At 53.0% G+C, this 22,292-nt stretch overlaps 6 protein-coding genes across 6 annotated transcripts; 3 read left to right on the top strand and 3 right to left on the bottom strand.

The window, feature by feature from the left end:
• Positions 1–567: 567 nt before the first annotated feature.
• MAA_05452 (C6 transcription factor) lies at positions 568–1,539 on the top strand (the record flags this gene model as incomplete). The annotated part of the gene is made up of 1 exon (XM_007823450.1): positions 568–1,539. The coding sequence occupies one exon, from the start codon at positions 568–570 to the stop codon at positions 1,537–1,539; it is 972 nt and encodes a 323-aa protein (XP_007821641.1).
• A 1,632-nt stretch (positions 1,540–3,171) lies between these two features.
• MAA_05453 (uncharacterized protein) lies at positions 3,172–3,564 on the top strand (the record flags this gene model as incomplete). Its single annotated transcript, XM_007823451.1, has 1 exon — positions 3,172–3,564. The coding sequence occupies one exon, from the start codon at positions 3,172–3,174 to the stop codon at positions 3,562–3,564; it is 393 nt and encodes a 130-aa protein (XP_007821642.1).
• Positions 3,565–3,859: 295 nt separating this feature from the next.
• MAA_10831 (uncharacterized protein) lies at positions 3,860–4,905 on the bottom strand (the record flags this gene model as incomplete). Its single annotated transcript, XM_011412750.1, has 3 exons — positions 3,860–4,270; positions 4,328–4,506; positions 4,542–4,905. 3 exons carry the CDS (start codon positions 4,903–4,905, stop codon positions 3,860–3,862), a joined length of 954 nt encoding a protein of 317 aa, XP_011411052.1.
• A 3,989-nt stretch (positions 4,906–8,894) lies between these two features.
• On the top strand, positions 8,895–10,423 carry MAA_10830 (mitochondrial triosephosphate isomerase; the record flags this gene model as incomplete). Its single annotated transcript, XM_011412749.1, has 2 exons — positions 8,895–9,773; positions 9,884–10,423. The coding sequence occupies 2 exons, from the start codon at positions 8,895–8,897 to the stop codon at positions 10,421–10,423; spliced, it is 1,419 nt and encodes a 472-aa protein (XP_011411051.1).
• A 547-nt stretch (positions 10,424–10,970) lies between these two features.
• Positions 10,971–15,662, bottom strand: MAA_05454 (Pyrrolo-quinoline quinone; the record flags this gene model as incomplete). Its single annotated transcript, XM_007823452.2, has 4 exons — positions 10,971–12,151; positions 12,201–12,273; positions 12,331–15,481; positions 15,547–15,662. 4 exons carry the CDS (start codon positions 15,660–15,662, stop codon positions 10,971–10,973), a joined length of 4,521 nt encoding a protein of 1,506 aa, XP_007821643.2.
• Positions 15,663–19,122: 3,460 nt separating this feature from the next.
• Positions 19,123–20,108, bottom strand: MAA_05455 (mll7342-like protein; the record flags this gene model as incomplete). Its single annotated transcript, XM_007823453.1, has 3 exons — positions 19,123–19,556; positions 19,612–19,973; positions 20,080–20,108. 3 exons carry the CDS (start codon positions 20,106–20,108, stop codon positions 19,123–19,125), a joined length of 825 nt encoding a protein of 274 aa, XP_007821644.1.
• Between the last annotated feature and the right edge of the window lie 2,184 nt (positions 20,109–22,292).

Genomic DNA, 22,292 nt, shown 5'->3' with positions numbered 1-22,292 from the left:
TAGAACTGTCACCGCATATCTGAATGGGATGGTCTCGTTTGCCTGTTAGGGCCATTTGGTCGTCCTGCAATGCAATAGTATCCTTGAACGAACCAAGGGCACACTAAGCAGCCAGGCGTGAATACTCGACACACCACAAATACCAAGATGCCATCCAGGGTGTCTGGTGAGCCGGATTTTCGAGTCATTTCCTTCCGACCCCAGCGCGGAGAAGCATTCGGATCCGCCAGGAAATATCAGCGTCGAAAGACGCATCAGAAGTCAAAGACGGGATGTTTGGGTTGTAAATTGAAGCGAGTCAAGGTTGAACGCACCCTTGCGTACACTAGTCCACACCATATTTGATATCTCCCCCAAGACTAACGATGCTGTCAAAAGTGTGACGAAGCTCTCCCATCATGTTCCCGGTGCCGAAGAAACAGTGCTTGGTGCAGCTACACCACCCAAGAGTTTGGGTCCGGCAGGTTGTGCAGCCAGGATGAGGCAAGCTCAATTAGTTCAGGTCATGAACTAAACCGCCTTGGTTGTCTCGAATCATCACCCGCAATTCACGGCTTTGATCCAGAAATGGAGCAAACAGGCGACGGGACGCCGCGCAACGTCCTCATGAACCACTTCCATTACGTATTCCTGGAGCTGCAAATCATCGGCGCGAGAGAGCTCTCCCCCATCCTGGCTCTTGGTTTATGCCGCCCATTCCTGATGGACTCCATCTTTGCTGTCTCGGCGTCCCATCTCCGCTTCAAATCTGTATCCAATGCGTCGCATCGCGTGGCCGAACACTTTCAACAAGCACTAGCCATCAAGAATTTCCAGGGCGCACTGGCCTCACCCCTAGACCAACAGACTGCTGATGCGCTGCTCCTAACGGCCATGTTTCTCAACCTGCTGTCATTTTCGGCGGTAGAGGACGAGGATATCGGGAATTCGTGGGTATACAGCAGTCATCCTGACAGGCTGGGGTGGTTGTCGCTCTCACTGGGTATGAAGCCTCTCATCTACGCGACAGAGATATTTCGAGAGAATACGATTTTGAACTGGATGTTTGACTCTTCCGATGATGAAGCAAAGTCTTTTCATGGTTCATGGGAGTTGATGCACTTGCATGACGTTCCTCCTCATTGGTTGGACCTGGTTGGCTTGACGCGGGATTCCCAGCCTGACGCCAAGTTCTTTCACCCTATTAGGATCCTGAGTGAGACTAATAAGTTGGAGCCAAGCCCTAAGAATTTCTTTCTCTATGTGAATATGATTGGGTCTTTGGACGTTGATTTCCGCACCGACCTGGAGAGACGGCATGAGATGGCCATGTGGCTCATGGGATATTGGTTGGGGCTGCTACTTCGGTATGACTTTTGGTGGCTTCGGAAGAGGGTGAGAAGAGACTTTCGTGCCGTCTGTTGGAAACTGATGGACAATGGCGTGAAGGACAGGCCAGGCGCTGAGGGTGCGATGTGGAGGAAGCTGATGGATGACTTGGAGAAGGCCCCTTACTGGAAGAGTCTTCCACACGGTGGTCGAGTCTGCGAAGAAGTATAGATGGGGCAGGACGTGGTGGAGGTAGCATGACAATCTGAAGCGTGTGCGACCCAGGTGCAGTGTAGGATCATCATCGGATGCGACCATGGTATCAAGGTGCCACCAACATGCTACATCTCACATATTTGTATGGTGAGATATGTATGTATATCATCTCCAGCTGGCACAGCCTAGACAAGGCAGACCAAGACTAAAGTGTATCAATAGGTTTCAAGCTCGCGTCATCTGCTCGGTATGTACTCCGTACGGAGTAAGTAATGGGGGGAAGAAGACGGACAACGGGGCAGCCTTGGTTCGTCCCGATGATACCTGGCGCATGGATCAAGTACGAGTCGCACAGAGAATATGATGTGTTGCAAAATCTATCCATGAGCAGAGCCGCTGTGGCGCTGAACCTTGGAAGTCATATGCATGAGGCCAGCAACCCCCGTTGGTGGCGATGTTGGGGGCCACGGAAACGACAACAAGAGGCCTGATTCTGGCTGGGTCTGTTCTTTTTACCGTCTTCTTGTATTCGCTGCATTCACGATGCGTCGGATATACCTTCCCAAAGAGCGTCAGGCTCAGAGACCAGCGCGCAACTCTACCGCAGCTGCTCGAGATGGCTACACTCGGATGGGTGCTTGGAACGACTTGCAACACGGTCAGCCGAGTTGGGCACCGGCAGACGCGAGTTTACGTACAGGCCAATATCAACATGGTCCTGTGGCAGCGCAGGGCAGGCCTGTTGCCGCACCCAACGAAGGTCGTCGATGTTTTTTCTTTTTTTTTTGCAACCGCGCGGTTTCACTTCTTCATCTCCACGCTTTGCTGGTTTCACAGCGCCTTTTCTGCCGCCCTTACGGAGTACACATCGGCCGGAAGGGTTCCTTTAAAACATGCAGCAGGCCAATAGCGGGAATCTCAGTCTGCATATTTTGCAGAAAGGGCTATTGGGAAGGGGCAGAAGGAGGGGGGATGGTATCACGGCAAGTCTGCAAGCGCATCGTTGTCAAATGCTGTGCTTCCGCGAGACGCGCGACCGTGCAAATCGGGTGCGACTCAGCCATCTGCCAATTGGCTGCCTCCGTTGTGGTGTACTTTGCCGTTGTGCTTGTCTCCTGGGGATTTGCGACGAGCCGGGGGTGAGGACGGGAGGATTTGCTTGGGAATGCTCTCCAGATGTCCCGTTCGGATGCTTGCTCTTCGTCTCGCCCTGCCGGTGAATCACCAGCGCGCGTTGCTCGAGTGACAATTAAATGCGAACTGAATATTATTTTCTTCGCTACTCGGCCATTGAAACTTGTTATTCAGGGCATCCAACGCTGCAGTCATGTGCGTGAGAATGAGTCGGACTGATTCCTCGACGTTTCGCACAGCTGATGCCTTATAAAGTCAGCAACAGCCGACGCCTGGCTGTATTTGGTCCTCTCTTTTTGCTCTCTTTCTTTCTGTGTCACTCTCTACCGCGTCTGGGAGACTGAAAGCCTCGATATATATATGAATATACATATTTCCCTCTCCTCGAGCTGGCTCGCGCGCGTCTACTAGCTTGGGAAAACAACGCAGGCACCAAGTCCATCCAGCCAAGTTGGAGACAATTCTTCTCCCCCCCTTCTCACAGCGCCTGAAGGGACATCCCGTAACAGCACCATGTCTGGGCTCACCGTCTACGAAGTCCGCTTCGGAGTCGGCAACTGTCTGCACTACGGCGTCTTCGTGCAAACGGGCAGCGACGGCGCCGGCATGCTCATGGACGTCCGGGGCTCCGTCAACGCCGGGGGCAAGCTCGTCTTCAATTCCCGCAGCGAGATGCTCGCGCGCTTCGACATGAAGACCCCCATGGGCGCCATCGACGAGCACGACGTCTACACGCTGGAGAATGTCTGCCGCGGCGTCGATCCGCCCGACACGCAGTACGGCACCACCTCCTTGTCCGGAGGGTCCAGCCCTATTTGCCGCTGCAGCGAGTGGAACGACAGGGTCTGGGGCGCCATTTATTCGTCTGGCATCATCAAGGGACAGTGCTTGGGTCTCGAGGGGTGATACATGCATGCGGGCTGCAAACGTGGGGGCCGGTGTTGTTGGTAATAGGACATAATTTGCAGAGGGATTGGTTGGTTTTTCGTGTGATGGTGTTCTGCTGGAAGTAGTGGAAAAAAGGACGAGGCATGAGTTTCATACTAAATGCTGATGAATTTCTGGAGGGTTTTTTCCCCTTTTGTTCCCCCTCTTCTCATGGTCTTGTATATCCCGTTGTGTGGCGATGAAAAACGTCGGTATGCTGAATTCTACCCTAGGATGCGAAAATGGTGTGCCTCCGTGTTCAGCACGTCCTCGTCTAAACTGATGACGTCGGGCGTCGGGCGTCGAGAAGACGAGATAGAAGTACTTTAATGTCTTGGCCAGCCAGAAGCTCTGAAGGGGGGTTGTGGGATTCGTTATTAGCTGCGCCGTGACGGTCTGCAAGCCCAGTCAGTACAAGACTCGCCTCCATAGAGTCCATCTTGGGCAAGGGATACCGCGCAACGATGACATCCAACACGGCTGCATTTGCATAGTCGGTCCTCGTGCCATTGTTGATGGCGGTGAACATGTCCCATGCCGTGTCTTTGAAGAAGGCCTTGGCGCCCGTGATTCTGTACAGGTAGAAGACGCTCTCGATGGCCTCGGGTCGCCGGATATATCGCATGTCCTTGGCGGCGGTGAATCCCTCTGGGTGATATGGCTTCCACTCGGGGCGCTTCCTCCTCTCGTGGTCTCAGAGGGCCTTCCTGCCAGGGGCACTGGAACGATGCTCCCAGGGCACCGTGTCCAGAAAGGCCCTGGCCATGGCCTGGTACTTGTCCTCGCCTCCTCGGAGCAGCTCATGCATCTTGGGGAGGTGCTCGAACAGAGAGTCCTCGCCGGCGTCAGGAATGAAGCCATCACCGCCGACCACGTCCTCGTCTCTCATCGAAATCCCCATGGGCCACGCGCCGGGGAGGTCTCCAACGTGTTGGCCTTTGGGCTCGTCAACACACCAAAGTCGATCCGGCAGACGGCCTCGACGGCCTCGTCGAATTCATCTCGCAGGCCCATGATCCACAGCGTGTCCAACGAGCCGGCCAAGGCGGCCGCCCATCCGGAGGACTGATCCCTCGGTCCGCCGCTCACCGGCAGCAGCGCATCCTTCATCCACGCAAGTTCCCGGTAGCCCTTCCAGTTTTCCCAAAACAGCCCACGCACCTCTATCAGCCCGGCTACGGCGCTCTCCAAGTCTTCGGGCGCAGACTGATGCTGTATCGGTACACTGTGCCGGCGAGCGCACAGGTCTCGGGGGAGACACTTGGCTGGTCGATTGGCGGCCGAAGTCGACCCTGCTCCAGTCAAAGCTGCTTGTGACATGCTGGACGCGTCTCTTCGGGGCGTCGTCGTTCATCCAGTGCTTCAATATGCCCATGTGCGTCGGCGGCTCGGGATACACCACGTAGCGCAGCTACCACTAAGCGAACACGATGAGGACCGCGACGGTGATGTCTCTGCGCAGGGCGGCAGGGACAAACATGGCTGCCGGGGGAATTTCATGGCGAGTCGGGTGAGAACAAAACAAAGGCTGCAAAAGAGATCACGGAGGGTGAAGATTGTTCCGCATCTCGTTGATGGAAATGGCAATGATAATAGCCTAACAGTTGCTTCAATGGCTGATGACAAAAGGCCAAGAGGAGCGAAAAGGGGGAGGGCCTTGTTCCATTCCTATCACAGAAGGCAGGTCAGACATGCCACCACTTGAGGTCCGGAGCAGTAAAGACTTGACAGGACTATACTCACTCGGCTATGTTCTCATGGGGCCATGGCTATGAGCTGGAGAACAAAAGCCCAGATTCGTTGGGCACGTCTCTAATGCGCCGTGGACGTTGGTTGAGTCTGCTTGTTCCATCGCAATGAAAAGAATATAGAGAAAAAAAATGAAGTAAAGAAGGAAGTAAAGAAGGAAGGAGGGAAGAAAGGAAAGAGCGGGTGGAAACGCCATTCATTTACCGGGAGTTGTGGAGATGCAACCAGTTGACTCTTCACTGGTTCGCTTAACGGTTCCCTCAGACTCGACGAGAACAACAAAAGCCGGCGCCACTCTCCGTTCAAAGCACAAGTCAAAACACTGAGCTGCATGCAGTTGATGTGCATGCCGCTTCCTTTGTTGGCAGAAATTATGTGCAACGCTGGGTTTGCCTTGGCATTATTCGCAACTAAACAGTGGTTCCTGAAATGAACACGTCAGGAACTCACTTGAACCAACTACTTCACGGCCAGTGCTCAGCAAAGCCAGCAGAGCCAACATGCATTGTTTCAAAGAAAAGAGAATCGGGTGACTTTTTTTAAAACGCCGTCATATGCATGCCCCAGCAAGACTTGCGCCTCGTGCAATCACACCACGCGTACTTACCGCATAACTACAGAATCCATGAAGTTCACACAAAGTTCACGGCATCTCCTCTACCAGGTGACCCTTTTCCCAACACATCGAGAGAGGACATGGGGTTGTTTCTCGCAGGGTATTACCATTTCGGTCCTCAAGCAAAGTATGCTCTCCTCGTCCGAGGCGTGTTCAGCCAGCGACCCTCTTCACTCTCCTCTTCCTGCAGCTGCCGGTGAATTCAGCGCCGCCGGCCTGCTTCGCGAGTCTTTGAAGTGAATCTGAACAGATGGCTGGCATCATGTTTCAATCTCGAGCGTCGAGGTATATAAGTCTCGTCATGTCTGCCCATGAGAGGAGTTGGGTGGCAAGGGCTCACACCGCGCTTCACACGACGAAACTGCACCCGACGGCATTTGTCCCCCCTCGCCAGATTTACCATATCCATTTGGTATCATCGATACGCAAAACACCAACATCATGTACAACGGCATCAATCCTACGAAGTCGACTGACAAAAACCGCACGTCGCTTGGCGAAGGCGCCGGCTTGATTCTCATCGGGCTGAACCAAAGACCAGCAGGACATCCTCGATTCCCCCAATCGCCCGGTCCCCCTCCGTCCGGGCCACTCCCTGATCGTCCAACCCCACGGTCAAAGACGGCTCCAGAGCATGCTCAAGGTCGGACCTTGCAAGCACAAACGATTCAGGAGGGTAGTCAGGGTTTGGTCAGGAAGGTTTTGGACACCACGTTCGACCAAGTGGGGAAAGACTTAATCGTCCGGAGGAGCCTCTATAAGTCTGAAGGAAAAAGGGGAATTGACAAAAATACGGGAAGGCCCTACGAAACGGCGGTAAAGGCTTTGTCGGAGGCCCTGGAGCGCTGCCACCTGTCTGAGGAGGAGGAGAACGCGGTTTTTGAGCATCTTACGTGGCCATTCTTTTGCCAGGAGTGCAAGGAATACAAACCCGCCTGTGAATTCGTTTCTTGTTCTAGACGATTCTGGGCCATTGAACCTAAAGGGTGTGTTTTCCTACACGGTGAAAAATGCATGCCTTGCGAAGAAAAAGAGCATTCTCCGCTATGAAATTAGCACCAGAGCTCGTACTCCGTTCCAGGAGGCAGCCGTGGTAGGGCATGAGGCTCTGCCCTCGAAACGCCTGCCAACTTGCCGTCTTGCTTGGTAGCCCTGTCAGCAGTTCACTTTGCTCAAGGGTCTTTTTTTTTTTACTGCCTTGTCAACTCTTTCGCAAGGCACCTCTGCATTCGACTCGGGTTTTTGGGGGCCGCCAAGGGGCCACGATGTGCCGGGACCAAACGGGCGGACAAATTGCCGGGACGAGGCTGCATTGCCAGGGCCTTCTGCCGGGTATCCGAAGAAGGAAGGAGAGAAATAGGACGCTCGGTGGATTTTGTCGCAGGATCTGTGTGTGGGAAGGAATAGTTGATGGGAGATGAATAGAGAATCTTGAAATTGATGCTTTGCCCCGAAACCTGGTGATGGATCGCCCTGTGTAGTAGAGGGCCTTCTCGCCCGACAACTTGACGTGATGTCTGTAAACACGCTGCCAACACGAGCCGTCAGCCAGACTGGATCAGCAGTGTAACCAACACTTTTTACTATTCGCAGTGATGGTCGGGCAGAATGGGGGCTGAGCTTCTGCACATGTCGACTGTCATGATACTTGGCTTATGGCGCGCTGCTCCGGACTCCGTTCAGAAAGATGTGATCTATTATGCGGGCGTATAACTGGGCGTTGAGCTGTGGTGTTGTATCACACCGTCGACGGGTTGGTAGGCAACTCCGGATGTGACGCGAGATGTGAGCAATCCAGCCACTTGTACATAGGCTGAGTTTCTTGTGAAATAGCTGCGCAAATTGTGAGCCAATTGGCACATCAGCTAGCCATGCAAGGCTTAGTTCCGAGTTCTCTCTAACGGTATGACTACTCGTTCTCACGTCTGGAGATACCTACCGCGGCTAAGCTATCCATACTTCAACTCGACCACGTCCCGCGACACGTACTGTTTGCCAGACACGATAGCGCGGCGTGTTGGTTGGCAGCCGTCGTGACAATGACAGTCACCGACGAGATATTCTCCAGCCCCCCATGTCCAGACAGCACGGGAACGGTTTCCGAAGCCTTGTCGTTGGGACAAGCGACGACGTTGGAGTCGAGTCTGTGCAAACATAGCGCGGGTGACGGGTGAGCCACCCGAAACTTTCAAGGCTGATCAGCGCCTAGTTTGTTCGGATTCCCGTGAAAAACCCAGTCATGGGGGGCGCCGTCAGGTTCCAACGAGGTTTAGGGCGGTGGCTTCACATCCGGTTGACTCACAACGGGGCATTTTGACTCATTTGAATTGACGCTTCGCTGGCCTACCGCAAGGCAGCGTCCAATTCCAGCCGGCTTCTGGACTTGCATCAATACTCTGTACATGCGTGAACCCTTGTGGCTGTGGGTCGCCCCGGATCATGGAGGGTGTTGGATGACGAGTAGGGCCGCGAACGAGAACGCACGCTGGCTGTTGACTAGCGACATATTCGTTATGCTGATGACGATGACTGCGTGGCTAGATTTTCTCCCTTCAATTGGATTGGAAGCCGTTTTGGTTCTTGTTAAAAATGCAAAGAGCCTATGAGGTTAGCGGCTCAGTCAGATGGGCGGAGTTTGGCCGGTCGGGACTCGCGCTGCTTTCGTATTCGAGGCTGCTGCTGATGAAAGACCATATAATAAGCGCTGCTGTATACCAACTGACCAAGATTTATTTTCACAAGATTCTCTTCTCACAATTTTGACTTTTCAACTCGATTGGTTCCAGAACTCTCTTATCTTCCGAGACCTTCGCCTGTACAGCCGTCGTCTCGCAGAGCCTGGTTACCGACGCCGGTGAATACACACACGTTGCAGCGGACATTGCAACGCGAGACCAAAGACCCAGTGAGGCGGCTTGCATGCTCCCGGTCCAAGCGGGCAGCCATGAACAACCCGTTAGGCACGCCGGCACACGCCCTGCTGCCCGTCAACGTCAAGTCGAAGCAGCGCGCCGTTGGCAAGGCTCTGGACGAAACCACCCGTAAGAACAGCAACAACAGCACCGATACACAGCAGCCCAGTACAACGATAGCGGCGCCAACCGTCGCGCAGAATCATAAGAAGCCCTACAGCTCCTTGCCCTCGTTTCTCTCGTCCGCCCCCCCCTCGCACAACCGCCGGCAGAGACCGGGACAAGAGCCTCCGCCCAAACATGCACTTACACCTCGACCCTGCGTCTGCCAGCGTGACGGGAGAGTCGTCCAGCCCGTCCAGCAGACGCCACTCGCTGGCCGTCTCGACAGCCGGTCACTCATCACGGTCGTCGACAGACAGCGCCCCCGGCCCGCTCGCCTCGTGGCGACGAGCATCAACGTCCGTCCCGGCCGGCGCCGAGTCGGCCCCGCTGACGGCCGCCGACGCCGTCGTCGGGCTCATCGCCGCGTCGTGCCAGGCGCAGCGCGACCTGGAGGCGCTCAACACGTCGTCGGCGCTGCTGAAAAGGCCCCTCGCCGAGGTCAAGTCGTTCAAGACAACGGCGCAGCTGCTGCACAAGTTCCTGCGGAGAGTCGAGGCCGGGACCCTGGCCCACCGCGACCGCCCCGGCCTGATGGAGCTGGACGTGCTCGTCGCCGTGCTGACCGCCTCGGTCCTGACCGTGTCCGAGCTGGAAGCCCGGCTGGAGGGCCTGGTCATGCAGGCCGGCGAGCTGGGCGTCAGCGTCGACGACATGGTGCAGCGGCACTCGCGGAGTCTGGCCAAGGACGCCAACAGGATCGCCATGCTGGAGTTTATCATGACCCAGCTCCTGAACGTGCTACACGTGTAAGTCCACAATAGCCTAACCCTTTTCCTCCACGTCAAGGCAGCGCGGTGCTAATTCCCCCCGGGTCATCAGGAGCAGTAGTCAGGACGCCACTCGCCACCGGGCCCAGGCCGGCCTCGCCGTCATGGACATGCTCCAGGCGGACGCCGCGCTGGCCGGCCGCATGCAGCAGCTCCAAGACACCGCCGGCGGGCTCGGGCTCGTCTCCCCGGAGCGCCGTGCCGAGGTCGCCTCCCGGCCTCCGCCGAGCTACAGCGTCCCTTCGCCGGGGGGCGGCGACGAGCCGCCCAACTACGACCAGGCCCTCGATGACGACTCGGTCGCTATCCAGCCCCGGGACTGGTCTGTCTACTCGGGCCTGAACCTCATGGACATACCTGCCCTGTCTAGCATCAGTCTTCCTCTGATTCTGGGCGAAATTCAAGACGCCTACTACTATACAGAGGAGTACGCGCACTCTGTTAGAGACGGGCTTATCGCGCTGGAGGAAGCTCGCAACACCCAGAAATCAAAGGCCCTGGCCCGGGTTCTGGGCATAGAGGAAGCCGGCAGTAAGGACAAGGACAGCGCTGCTTCAGATCATGGCGGCCTGGCGCATAGACTTGCGCTCAAGATGGCAAGGGGGAAATTGCTAAGCCGATCACACTAGAAGAATGGAGCGTTTTCTTCTTGTCTTTGTTTGTTTTCCAACATTAGAACATGTCACGAGATACCACGTTGTTTTTCTTAGCATGGCATTTGGGATATAGAGGCTCACTATTACTATGTATTAGCGTTTCATTTCAGTATTTGATGAGAACACACGGCGGGTGCCTTCTGGTATACCTCTTTTTTTTTTCTTGTTTCTTTCCCTTGTCGTTTGAGTCCCATTTGCCAGGGTCCATCTTCAAATATAAAGTTTAGTTCATTAGTACATTGTGGGACAAGATTGAACATGGGGCAATTAATTATGATTATAGCCCATTGTGCAGCCTTGTCACTATTTCATTGTGTGACCCGCCGCAAATTCATTCAATCTTCAGCTCCTTCCGCTGATAATGCAATAAGCGAAATGTCCCGGTGTCAATGCCAAATGACGACCATGCTTATCCGCAGCCAAATATGTACAGCACCACATTAGATCATTATATACCATCCATGCAACAAAATCCCAAGCACCAACTAGATTCAAGGAAAGCCTTCTCGGCCCCTCATCTTCAAAGAATCGACCAATTCCATCGCTTCGTAATTTGTTTGCGCGAGTAAAGACTCAGCCTTAGACCGGCACCACAGTATTCAGTGCTGTTACCAGGACACAAGAAGCTGCACTCCTTGTCTGTAACATTCTTTCCAGGGCTACCGTTACCGTCACCGCCTAGATTCAGCTTATCGCCACACCAACACTCTTGGCCGTATTCTACACCCGCATATTGGTACTTATTGCACTTGCCAAGACACATCCCGATCGTCATATTATCAGTGTTGAGAACTTGGCTCTTGAGAAGCCGGCCGCCAGATGGTTCTGAAACGCACGCGTAGTAAGTAAAGTTTGCATTGCCCTCAGAGATTACCGGGCCAGTAGGAGTGGGCGTAGCCGAAGTCGTGGATGTTTCGGTGGACGATGACACAATTGATGTACTATCGAGGCTTGTAGTTGACGGCGACGACACAGCTGTGTCTGCACTAGTAAAGCTGCCAAGACCGGAGGTGGCTGCAGCTAGTTTCGTTGTGGTTATTCTTGTTGTAGGGACTGATGTGACGGGAGTTTGGGTTTTGGTGCCAGAACCCGGGCTGAGCGGGTTAGATGCAGAAGTAGAAGTAGGCAAAAGGCTAGAAGACGCGCCATATTTGTATAGCTCGAGTCTTACACCCGCACCACAGTACTCCGTTTTATCGCCAGGGCAGAGGAAATTACAGTCATCCTGATTGTCAGCCTTGACACTGCCAGCTTGAAGCTTGTCGCCACAGTAGCACTCCCGACCATATTCCACCCCAAAGTAAGCCAGGCCATCACAGAACTTGGCGCAGGATTCAAGTGTCATGTTGTCGTCTGCATAAGCACGACTGGTGAGCGCACGACCGTGTGTTGCTTCCGTCCAGCACCCCTGGAAATTCCAATTGCCGACCTTGGCCTTCTTGACGGGGCCTGTTGGAGTGGGTGTGGACGAAGTGCTGGTGACTGTCGAAATTTCTGCAATGCTTGTTGTGGTTGAAGCTGAAGAGGTGGCAACTGTGCTGCTTCCGGCAAGAGTAGTCGTGCTTGAAGCTGAAGCTGGTACAGAAGCCGTGGTCTTGACGGTAACTGAAGGCAGCGCGGATGTTGCACTGGAGGTCTTTCCGGCGTCAAGTTTGTATACATTAAGCCGAGACGGGCCACCACAGTACTCTGTCGAGTTATCTATTGGATATCAGCCAACAATCTACAAATATCCCGTCGTTGATCTTACCATTGCAAGTCATGCTGCAGTCCTTGTCAGGAGCAGGAACAGCGCCAGCGGTAAATTCATTGCCGCACCAACACTGTCGCAGCGCGTTAGTCAATATACTGGCTGCCTCGGTAAAGAATCCTCAGCTCACCTCGCCACCATATTCCACGCCGGCATATATATAATTACCAGCCTTGCAACCGTCAACACAATCCTTGACCGTCTTCTTTTCTGTGCCCACGCCGTTCGTCAGCGCGCGGCCGTCTGTAGCTTCAGTGTAACAGCCAATGCTCGTGTATCCCGAAACACCAGGATTGACAACCGGTCCGGCTGCAGAGGGAGGTTGTGTGGTGTTGCCATCCCACTTGAGTGCATCGCCAAATGTTGACATGTAAGTGCCATCGTTGTTGTTTCCGTTTCCGCCACAAATCTGCTTCAGGGCTCCCATGCAGTAGTAATTACAATTGGCATCGTCCACTTTTTGGAGCGGAATGGTATTGCCTCCCCAGCATTCACGATGATACTGCGTAGCACAAAACGTGTATCCCTTTTCATGGCACGCCTTTATACAGTCCGCACTGGTCATCGTGTCAGAGGCTAGGATCTGATCGGGCAGCTGGCGGCCAGGAGTATTGTCCCTGTAGCATCCAACATATTTGAACTGACCCAATCCATTCGGTAGAAGCGGCGGTGCTTGCTCGGCGACGGCATTGCAGAAGAATTGAATGAATTGCTTTCCAAGCGTGGCATCGTTGGTGTTCATAGTCCACTGGGCTGTGCCATTGTACGGAGCCGTATTCCACTGTGCGTAGGGTACATTGCAAATCAGCGTGGCGTTGGCGCTCTCTCCTGCCCCAAGAGATGTGCCTTCGGCAAGGTCTACCTGGTTCAAGGCTCTGATGAGCCCAGCAACACCAAAGGGGGGCTTTGACACAGTCAATGACAATTGAGCCGCACCCCTTGCTGCGCTGTTAGTGACCCGAAACTTGAGGGACCTAGAATTATTTTCAGTTATATTGCCGAATGAGAAGGGCGTGCCAGGTTTGTATTTGACCCATCCAGTTTCGTCTGGTGTTTGGAACTCGAGCAGCGCCTTTGGTGGAGGGCCTGACGATGCAGCCACCGAGATTGTTCGGTTCCCTCCGTCCGAAACAAACTTTACGTAGCAAGAATAGGTCCCGCTCTGGGATGTATCAAATTGGATGTTGACAGTTGCTGCCGAGTTTGGTGCAATGGTAGGCGGCAGTTTCTGAAACCTGAATTTGCCAACAACCAAATCTCCCTGGCCGTTCCAAGCTCGGAATGGACCATCAGTGCCGGTAGTGGAATACAGAACGGTTTGGACAGTCAGTATCCCATTACCCAAGTTGGAGGCAATGATGCTTTCCGAGATCCCATTGGGATCCTCGCCCGTGACAGCGTTCTTGAAAGTGAGGATCACAGGAGTGAGGTCTAGGAGGGCGCCGGCGCTGTGGCCTGTGCCAGTAAGTCGGGCATGAGTCCCGGTGCTGAATCCAGTGGCCGAGTTGGTGGTATTTACGACAACGTCGTTGGATTGCAGGCCAACTTTCAAAGGAGAAAATTGAGCGTTGACCGTAAAAGTCTGATCAACAGCTAGCTCCAAGGGCAAATCGGGCAACCCAGAAAGGCTGAAATCCTTGTTTTTGGCATCGTTGAGCTCGATTCCCGTCACTGTAACTCCAATGAGAGCCTTGCAGGTAACCGGCTTGGCAATACTGCTGTTCTTCATGTCGACGCCGCCAAAATCCACAGGCGATGTGCAGTTCAGGGGCACCTTGACAGGGGAGCCAAATCCGTAAACGTAGCCTTGGGTCGTTCCGACGTACACAATACCATTGCCAAACACGGGCCGAGTAAACTTGGTGACCCCGGGAATGTTGAATGATTGAATCAGGTTCATGGTTTGGCCCTGAGGCACAGCATCGTAGACTCGAAGGTTGAGGCCCTGCACATCCGTGATCCACAGGAGACCTGTGCCGGGCTGGCCATTGAGCGAAGTGGTTGTGCCGTGGCTGACTCCGAGAATGTAGGCGTTATTGGTGGGGGTTTCGGCCACCTTGGAGAAGGAAGGGCTTCCATTATTGCACGAGAACTTGAAGACGATGGTGGGGTGTTGGATGACATTGATGTAAATATATCCGCCCTCCAGAGGATACACACCAGCACCGGCGTACACCGAGTTTAGATTTTCGTAAACCTGAATAACGTCGTCGAGTCCATCTTTGCCGTTCTTGTAACCACCGAGGTTGTCCAGGTTGAGAAAGTACGTCTTGCCGCTTTTTCCTGTTACAACACCAATTCGCTTGATCGCGCCGCACGAAAACTCGCTGGGCAAGATCTCCAATGGACTCGTGCCTAGATCCTTGTCGGCCCCGTCCAATTCCCTTTTTTCGTGGGGCATCATGAAGTCCACCAGCCGAAGAGTGCCATCCGCATTTATCGTCATGTGCAGTGCAGCCTCTTCCAACGCGGTCGGGGGGTTGAAGCCATTGACGGGCACATCAGCAAGCTGGGAGGCGTACCCGTTTCCCGTGGCAAGAAAGATGGAGCCCTTGTCATCAGAGGCGATGCCGCCGCCAGACATCCAGATGCCGCCGCCCCTGATGGTATTGGGAACGCCTTCGCCTTCGGTTGCCCACTTTTCTACAATTTTTCCCGTCGTCTTGTGCCAGCCAATGATCCAGCCAGTAAAGTTGTACTGGACGCAGTGGGAGGCAAAGCCAGCATAGATGAAATCGCCAGTGTGCAAAAGACCTGGGCGCTGGTGATGGATACCGCCTTGAAACATGCGCTCGGCCGTGTTCCTGGCAATGATGCCCTCGAGATCGACGGGGAAATTGGGGCGCTCGGAAAGATCATTGACGTCGAGAGCATGAATGTAATATCGACCGGCAGGCCTGCCCTGGGCCTTTTCACCACCATTCTGGTCGACATAGGTCTTGGCTGTCAAGTAGAGGGTGTCCGTGGCAGGATCAATAACACCGGTTGCGGTAATGCCAATGGTTGGGTTGATATCGACGCAGCCATCGAGATCCGCAGTGAGAAACGGAATATGAAGGTTGCGGGACGCAACGATTTGTCCTGTTTTAGCATCGAGCTTGTACACATTGTTCTGGGTGGTGGCAAAGTACACAAATTGCTTGTCACCACCGCTCGGGGTATAGACAAGAGGCTGCGAGAAGATTTGCTCCGGTTGATTAACCCACACACCAGGCAGTTTTGTTCTAAAGAGTTGACCAAACTGACTGCTGCCAACGATGGACGGGTCCATGTTATGGTTTCTGTGCATCCACGTCGGTCAGTTACCCCGTTTCTGCCGAATGGGTCAACAACATCGTCAACTCACGTTTGATAGCCAGTTCTAGAGTTGTCACCCCCCCAGGTGATTGTGTCCGTATCACCAAGGCCATTAGCCAGGCCAAAAAAGGCCGTGGCCATGGCCAGCAGCGCACGAGAAGCCATCATGATGGCGACGCAAAACTATATGGCCAAGCAGCAACTCGTGGTGCCAGCAAGGAGTGCACAAGGTTCGAGGGGAGGGGACCGTACAAATACGAGCAAGACTCGCCACGACAAGGCCTACGGCAGGACCCGACTCGAGCCTGCCGTAACGGTCATGTTAATATGACCAGTGAGCCCGTGCCTGCAGATGTCGGGATGGGTGGACCGTTGTTGCCGAAAAGCCCAAACTTTGTTGACTATTCTGGAAGTCCATGTATACAAACGGCGCTAAAGGCAGGCTCGACATGGCTCCCTTGACCATGGTGTTCATTTGCCCGTTTCCTTTGTTGCCTTGGGGTGGGCCTTGACCGAGACTGGGAACCTTTTTCGAGGCGACATGGCTCTGGGCCGTCCAGCAATTGAGCGTCTGGGAAGGAGCAAATGCATCTACGTCTCGGTTACAACCGTCCGAGACAGTACGTGCCGTAAGCAGACAGGAGCGACTGTTGAAGCCCTTGGGGCGCCGTGATATCCGTGCCATGGTTACAATAAACCGCAGAAGCGAGAGAAAGAGAGACTCCAGCCAAACCCCTGGCTAATAAGCAACTCGTACCAACTCGGCTTCTTCCATGGTCTGTGCCTGGGCGGTGGCGCACACGTGCAGATCAAGCCAAGCTGCGCCAGCGATTCGACGGTGGAGCAGGCACTGGGTCAATTCTGCTGTCCAATGCAACTTTTGTAACGGATCAGGGTTCTAGCCAATAATAATTACTTATTTAAAAGATACATACTTGCTAGAAGATTATATGATAATAAAAGTTACTAAGATTTTAAAGATACTTAAGTATATTAAAATATACTAGTTATTATTACTAATAAAACAATATTTTTAAGTATCTTCAAGTATCTTTAAGTATTTTTAAGTATTTTTAAGTATCTCAAGTATCATAAAAAAGTAGGTTGAATACATCAATTAGACCTGCGCACATTCAAAGGTATGCAACTGACCCTGGAACTGCCGTCAACTGGTACCTTGGCTGGTTGGTGTGCTCTGATGGCCATGCAAGCCGGAATGATGCCATGGTAAGAAGCACTGGGACGGTAAAAAAAAAAAAGGGCAAGGACAGCCCCGAGACAGCCTACAATAGGGGCTGTGTATCGATGCGTTCACGGTCAGCTCTGGAGGAGCCGGGTTGCGCGAGACCTGAACCCTTTGGGTCGATAGCTTGTGCGACCAGAACTAGCACGGTGCCCCCGGACTCTTTAGGCCCATTTCAAATACTAGAGGGCTTTTAGGCTGGCCTGGACTTGTTGGTTTGGTGCGTCCATGTCTTTGCACCCCAGGTGCCACTTCATTTCCGAGTACCTAGAATCCCTCCTGGTCCTTCCTCTCGGCTCCTGCGATGGTTCCTGCAATCGAAAACATGAAATCGACACTCGTACGACCTGTGTACACACACATGCGACACACACTTGCGCATACATACGCATCTGCGCACAAGTCTATCTCATTCTGTAGCCCTCGGCGGGGAGGATCCAGTTCGCTCAAAAAAAATGACTGGAAGAAAAAGCAAGGTCCAACAGCATTGAAGCCTAGTCAATATAATATACCGTTAGCCGGGTACTCCGCGGTCGGTGCGCGGTCACGCCCTCTTCTGCTTGATTCTTGGTTTGTCTTGAATCCAAATTCCCTGCAAATCTCTGCAGCTGCCAAGAGGTGCTTTCTCGTATTGCATCTTCATACATATGTACAGCCCTGCGGGAGTGGCTCTGTCGGACATGCAAGCCAAAACGCCACACGACGGTTGGCGCCAGCAAACATTCAAGGCCAAGCTGGGGCCGGCTGGCAACTGGAGTCTCGAGCCTGGTTTGTTACCATCGATTTTGCAATGTTCCATCCTTTTTTGGTTGTTCGCTTCTCGCCTTGCCAAGGATTCAATGAGCAACCTGGGCAGAACGGATCAGCGCATCATATTGAGATCGAGACTGCGATGCGTTTATGCGTTTCCAAAAAAACAAGCTGGCCAAACTTGGCTCCCAGGGTGCAAGGTACTCGCCATCTGGGTGCCTAGGCAGTCATGATAGGTTCCGATTCCTCACGCAGGCAAAAATGACGACTCTCTATTTCGGTACGGCAGGCGCGGCAGAACCTGGTATGGATGCAGCCTTGCAGAGACGTCGGGTATTGTAGGCCGTTGTGCCACCGATGGATCTTTGTTTGTGTTTCCCCGAAAAACCTGCAAAGAGTCAGCTTCTCTGACGCTCAGCTCAGCAAGGGGACCTATCTTCAGGTAGAGACAGCAAGCCCGTGGTACGCCGTGCGACTTGATCACCGACCCGTGTCCTCGTCCTGCTCGGTTCGAGATGTCGCGAAAAGCAATCAAGCAAAATTGATGTCGCTGGTCGCCACAACCCAGATTGAGTCACCGACTTCTCAAAGCGGATGCCGATGATGCCGTAGATTATGCAGGCACATTGCATAGATTACGTTTTCCATATTCCGCTCGATCGAGGACCCTACATGGAAAATCAAGTAGGCTTGCCGGTACTCCGTACTCCGTAGAGCTTTGATATCCAGCGGCTGGCTTCTGTACAACGTCCTGATGTCATATCGATGCGCAATATCCTGCCCGGTGTGCACAGGAGGCACAAGCCATGCCCCAATATACGATATCTTGATCCAGCCATACTGAACCATGCTCCCTACCTAGATATTTGTCACACTGCACTAAAGTACCCGTAATATTCGAGACCTACCGTCTCTCGGGACTACAAAATATTTCCTTTTTACGTCTTTTTATACAGCTGCTCGAGCGGTGTGCTTCCCGTCAAGCGACACACCATTGCCAGGTTTCCTGGGGGTGGCCACAGACAGCACCCACCCTATACTGGCATCTGGCGATATGTCCAAGTACTCAGGTAAATAAGGTGCGTGCCCGGCGGGGGGCGGTTGGTGCGGATTCGCAGAGACCGTAGAATCGCGGGCCAAGTACGGCAGAGTTATGCCATCTATATGGCCCAGATACCGCTTGGCTCCTATCTCCTCGGTGTGAATGCCGATTGCATCGGGACCAAAGTCGACTTTCCATGCATGCGTCCTTTACTTTGAGATAGCTGTACATTCACACATTCACACTCACATACTCTGCACTGACTGCTACCACCACTCGTAAAACAAAAGAGGCTGTTGAAAAAAAAAAACCCAGGAAAACATATGATTCAACAGCTGATTGATCAGTGTGGCCCAATCACATTGGCTGTAGACATGCGAGAATTGCGCACGTGTCTAAAAGTATATTTTATGGCGTGCAAACGGATGGGTGCATCGGGGCATTTCTTAACCCTCGGTTCCTGCATGAATCCCTGTACTGCAACCGAGCAGGACGATTTATGCGTAAAATAATTGCATTGATATAAAAACGGCCATAGTCTCATCATCATGACAATGCACAGCAATACCTCACTGATACCAGACTTGATGCTAACCAAAGTGAGTCTTGGGTCGCTCTAAAAGTTGTCCGTCGAGCAGGATGTCAACCTTTTCATTATAGAAGCACAGTAGTCCTGCAATCCCGGCGCTTTCATGAGTAGGCAGCCTGTAATACCACACCAAGTCGTGGTGCTGCTTCCCGTCCACGACAATGTCGTAATACTCGGCATCGCCTTTGTACGGGCATCTCGTGACGAGGCTGCTCTTACGCAGGACGGCGGGATCGACTGCCCCCGGCGAGATGTAGTACCTCGTTGGAAGGCCAGTCTCGTGCAAGTGGACGGACGAAGCGGCCTTTGCGACGGTCTTGCCCCCTACTCTGACTTCTATTGGACGTGAAGAAGGGAGAATATCTATTCGCTTGAAGGGGTCCTTGGGATGTACGTATACCGGGATATCTTCTTCAAGCCATTGATCTGTGACGGCTGTCAGAACGGAAGAGTCTGGTTTGCAGAATGGACGACGTCTACTGGCTCTTACCCATTGCGCCAAACTCCAAGCGCACAAGGCCTGACAACGCGCCAAGGCTCCTGTCATCCGTGAATCGGATGACGCGATCCGTCTTGGTCTCTTTGATGCCATTTCTTGCTGGAATGGTAACCTCCACCACGGCAGCTCTGGCAACACCATCACTCCTCACCAGCTGTATATCTCTTTTGGAGCAGTTTTTGAGCTCGCTTAGGGGGAAATAGAATTGAGGGTAGCCATCGTGTTCCCAAACGTGCACAGCCTTGGTCGAATCCACGATTGTAGTGTTGTTGTGGATCACACGCACTCGTCGTGATGCTGGATATACTTTGCGAGGACCATTTGTGAGTAAGTAGCTGGCTAGGTCGACAAGACTATAGGTAAATGTGAGTGCTTGTGCGTTTCGGGAGTAGACTGGCAGATATCCCACGCAAGCCATGCCATGCCATGCCAGGACATGTGTATATAGGCAAAACTTACCTTGAGCCAAATGCTCCCGGTCTCGGCATCTTGAGGCTTTGTGAGGTATATAAGTTGCGTGTCTGTGGAAACAAGCTAGAGCAGAAGGAACGTGGCCATTCACAACCAACGAACGAAAAACACAAAGAAAAAACAGCAGGGAAATCGTGATCGCCGCGGCACCACTCCCTTTTAAAATGACCATTCGCATCGACCAGATGTCAAGTTTCGGCGCATGTGCGGAATAATTCAACCACCACCACCAGTGGCCACCACCACCACCCCCCATGTTGGCACGCCCGTCTACCCCGCAAGGGTCTGTAAGTGCTTCTCGCGACAAGCCATTCATGACGCAACTGCTCGATAGCTTGGTGCAAGGTAGGGCCTCCCTCCAGCCTTGGGCCCTGGAGCGCGGTCCAAAGACCGTGTTTGGTCAATAGGGCGGGCGGAGTATGGCACTGCCCCGACAACACCTTTCCCTGTCAGCTGTCCTGTCTTTTTTCCTTGGGCAGCCTTTCAAATCTGGGTTCCATGGATTCCGACTGGGTCAAACACCCAAAAATCTTGTCGAGGCATCCATGCTGTGTTAGCAAAGTTGAGCAATGGCTATGCGACAGAAGCAGCGCTATTGGATGGTAGCATTGCCAACGGCCACGGCGATTGTGGAACTGATGACAATATGATGGAGCTGTGATGATGGGGAGGGGATTGGGCACTGTTTTCGGGGTTGGCCGTTTCGTACTAATTTGGTCTTGCGGCTACATGTACAGTCCCTCCAATTATGCAGGTCATCGTCATTTTTTGTAAGTCGCTCATCCCTGTTGACAGAATACAAAATACTTGGGAATACGCCCAGTCAGAGTCTTCTGAATGAGCTGCCAAAATTCGGGAAGCCAACCGATTAGTTGGTGTTTTGAAACGGAAAGGGCCGAAACATGTGCGGGAGTGTTTTGTTGCTTTCACCGCGAACCAACTCATAATCTCTGATGCCAGCCAGACGCTAGTCCGTATATCGAAGCAACTCGTCTTGCGTGTCGTGTCGCATGTATGCATGTATATGAATTTACGACCGTCGCCTTGTTGCAACTTGTGACGCTCGGTCTGGGCGATCCTAACCCCGGCGAGCACAGTCGGTGAAGGATTGCAGGCCGTGTTCCTCATCCACAATTCGTGCCACGAAATTAGATTTGAAACACATGGCTGACTGGCTAGTGATGATACAATAACTAGAAATGACCCAAGGTGTGGTCACGTCGTGTTGCGGCATGTTGCACAGAGTGCGCGATTTGTGGTGAAGCCTGTTGGTTGGCCAAGCCCAGGTATTCATTGAACCGACAACGTATCGAGGAGGATAGCTCGATTTATTTTTATCCGTCGAAAATGGGGCACAATGAAAAGTACCGGAAGAATTCTGTCTTTCATGGGATTCTAGGTACCCTTTTCATTCCCTTGTTGGTGAGCAGAGCTTTTCACAACGAGTGAGGCTTCATTGCCTGACTGTCAGAGCGTGACGGAGACGCCGCTTACACAAAACCTGCTGTGATGCCTCTTGACGTGTGCTGCTCGCATTGGCTAAATTTATTCATGCGCTGCTATGCTCTGGATGATTCAAACACAGGCAACCCTGACTCTTGAACTTCTGGTTTCCTGAGGACTGGACTAGACTTTCTGAGGTATGTGAAGCCGAAAATATAAGCAAACAAGCATCGAAATTTAAATGTTACTCATGAAGCGGACGAAGAAGGCGTGAGTATAGAATGCTTCCAAACGAACCCATGATACCGACTCTTTGTAAAGATCACGCGCAACATGCTCCGACCTAGCCCGCAGGCCGAAGTTGATGGTGGCACGGGGCAAAGAATCACCCCCTTCAGTGTGATGAGTAGAGGCAAGGCCAGGAAGATCCATTGTCTAGGCCTGGGATAAATGGTCATCTGACTCCAATAAAACCACAGACGCTGATCATCCCGATGCTATGACCACTGCGGTGATTTGCCTCAAACACCAACTGCCAAAGTGTGTGTGCAACAGAAATTTCTCGGTCAGGTAGCGAGAGAGTATAAAGTATGCGAGGATCTTCAGGTAGCAGTAGTGTCGCCCGAACAAAATTAAAGCCGACATCTGGAGTCTCTAAAAAGCAGGCGAAACCCCCCCTTCCCCCGGTGGCTAGAGTTACACCTAGGGTCGAAACACCGCTGTCAAGATGGCTAGAGACTGGGTAATTGATGATGAGT

The sequence above is a fragment of the Metarhizium robertsii genome (genome assembly GCF_000187425.2).
Source record: "Metarhizium robertsii ARSEF 23 chromosome Unknown MAA_Scf_2, whole genome shotgun sequence".
NCBI lineage: Eukaryota > Fungi > Ascomycota > Sordariomycetes > Hypocreales > Clavicipitaceae > Metarhizium > Metarhizium robertsii.
Note: the sequence above shows the minus strand (reverse complement) of the source record. Positions and strands in the feature narration are given on the sequence as shown.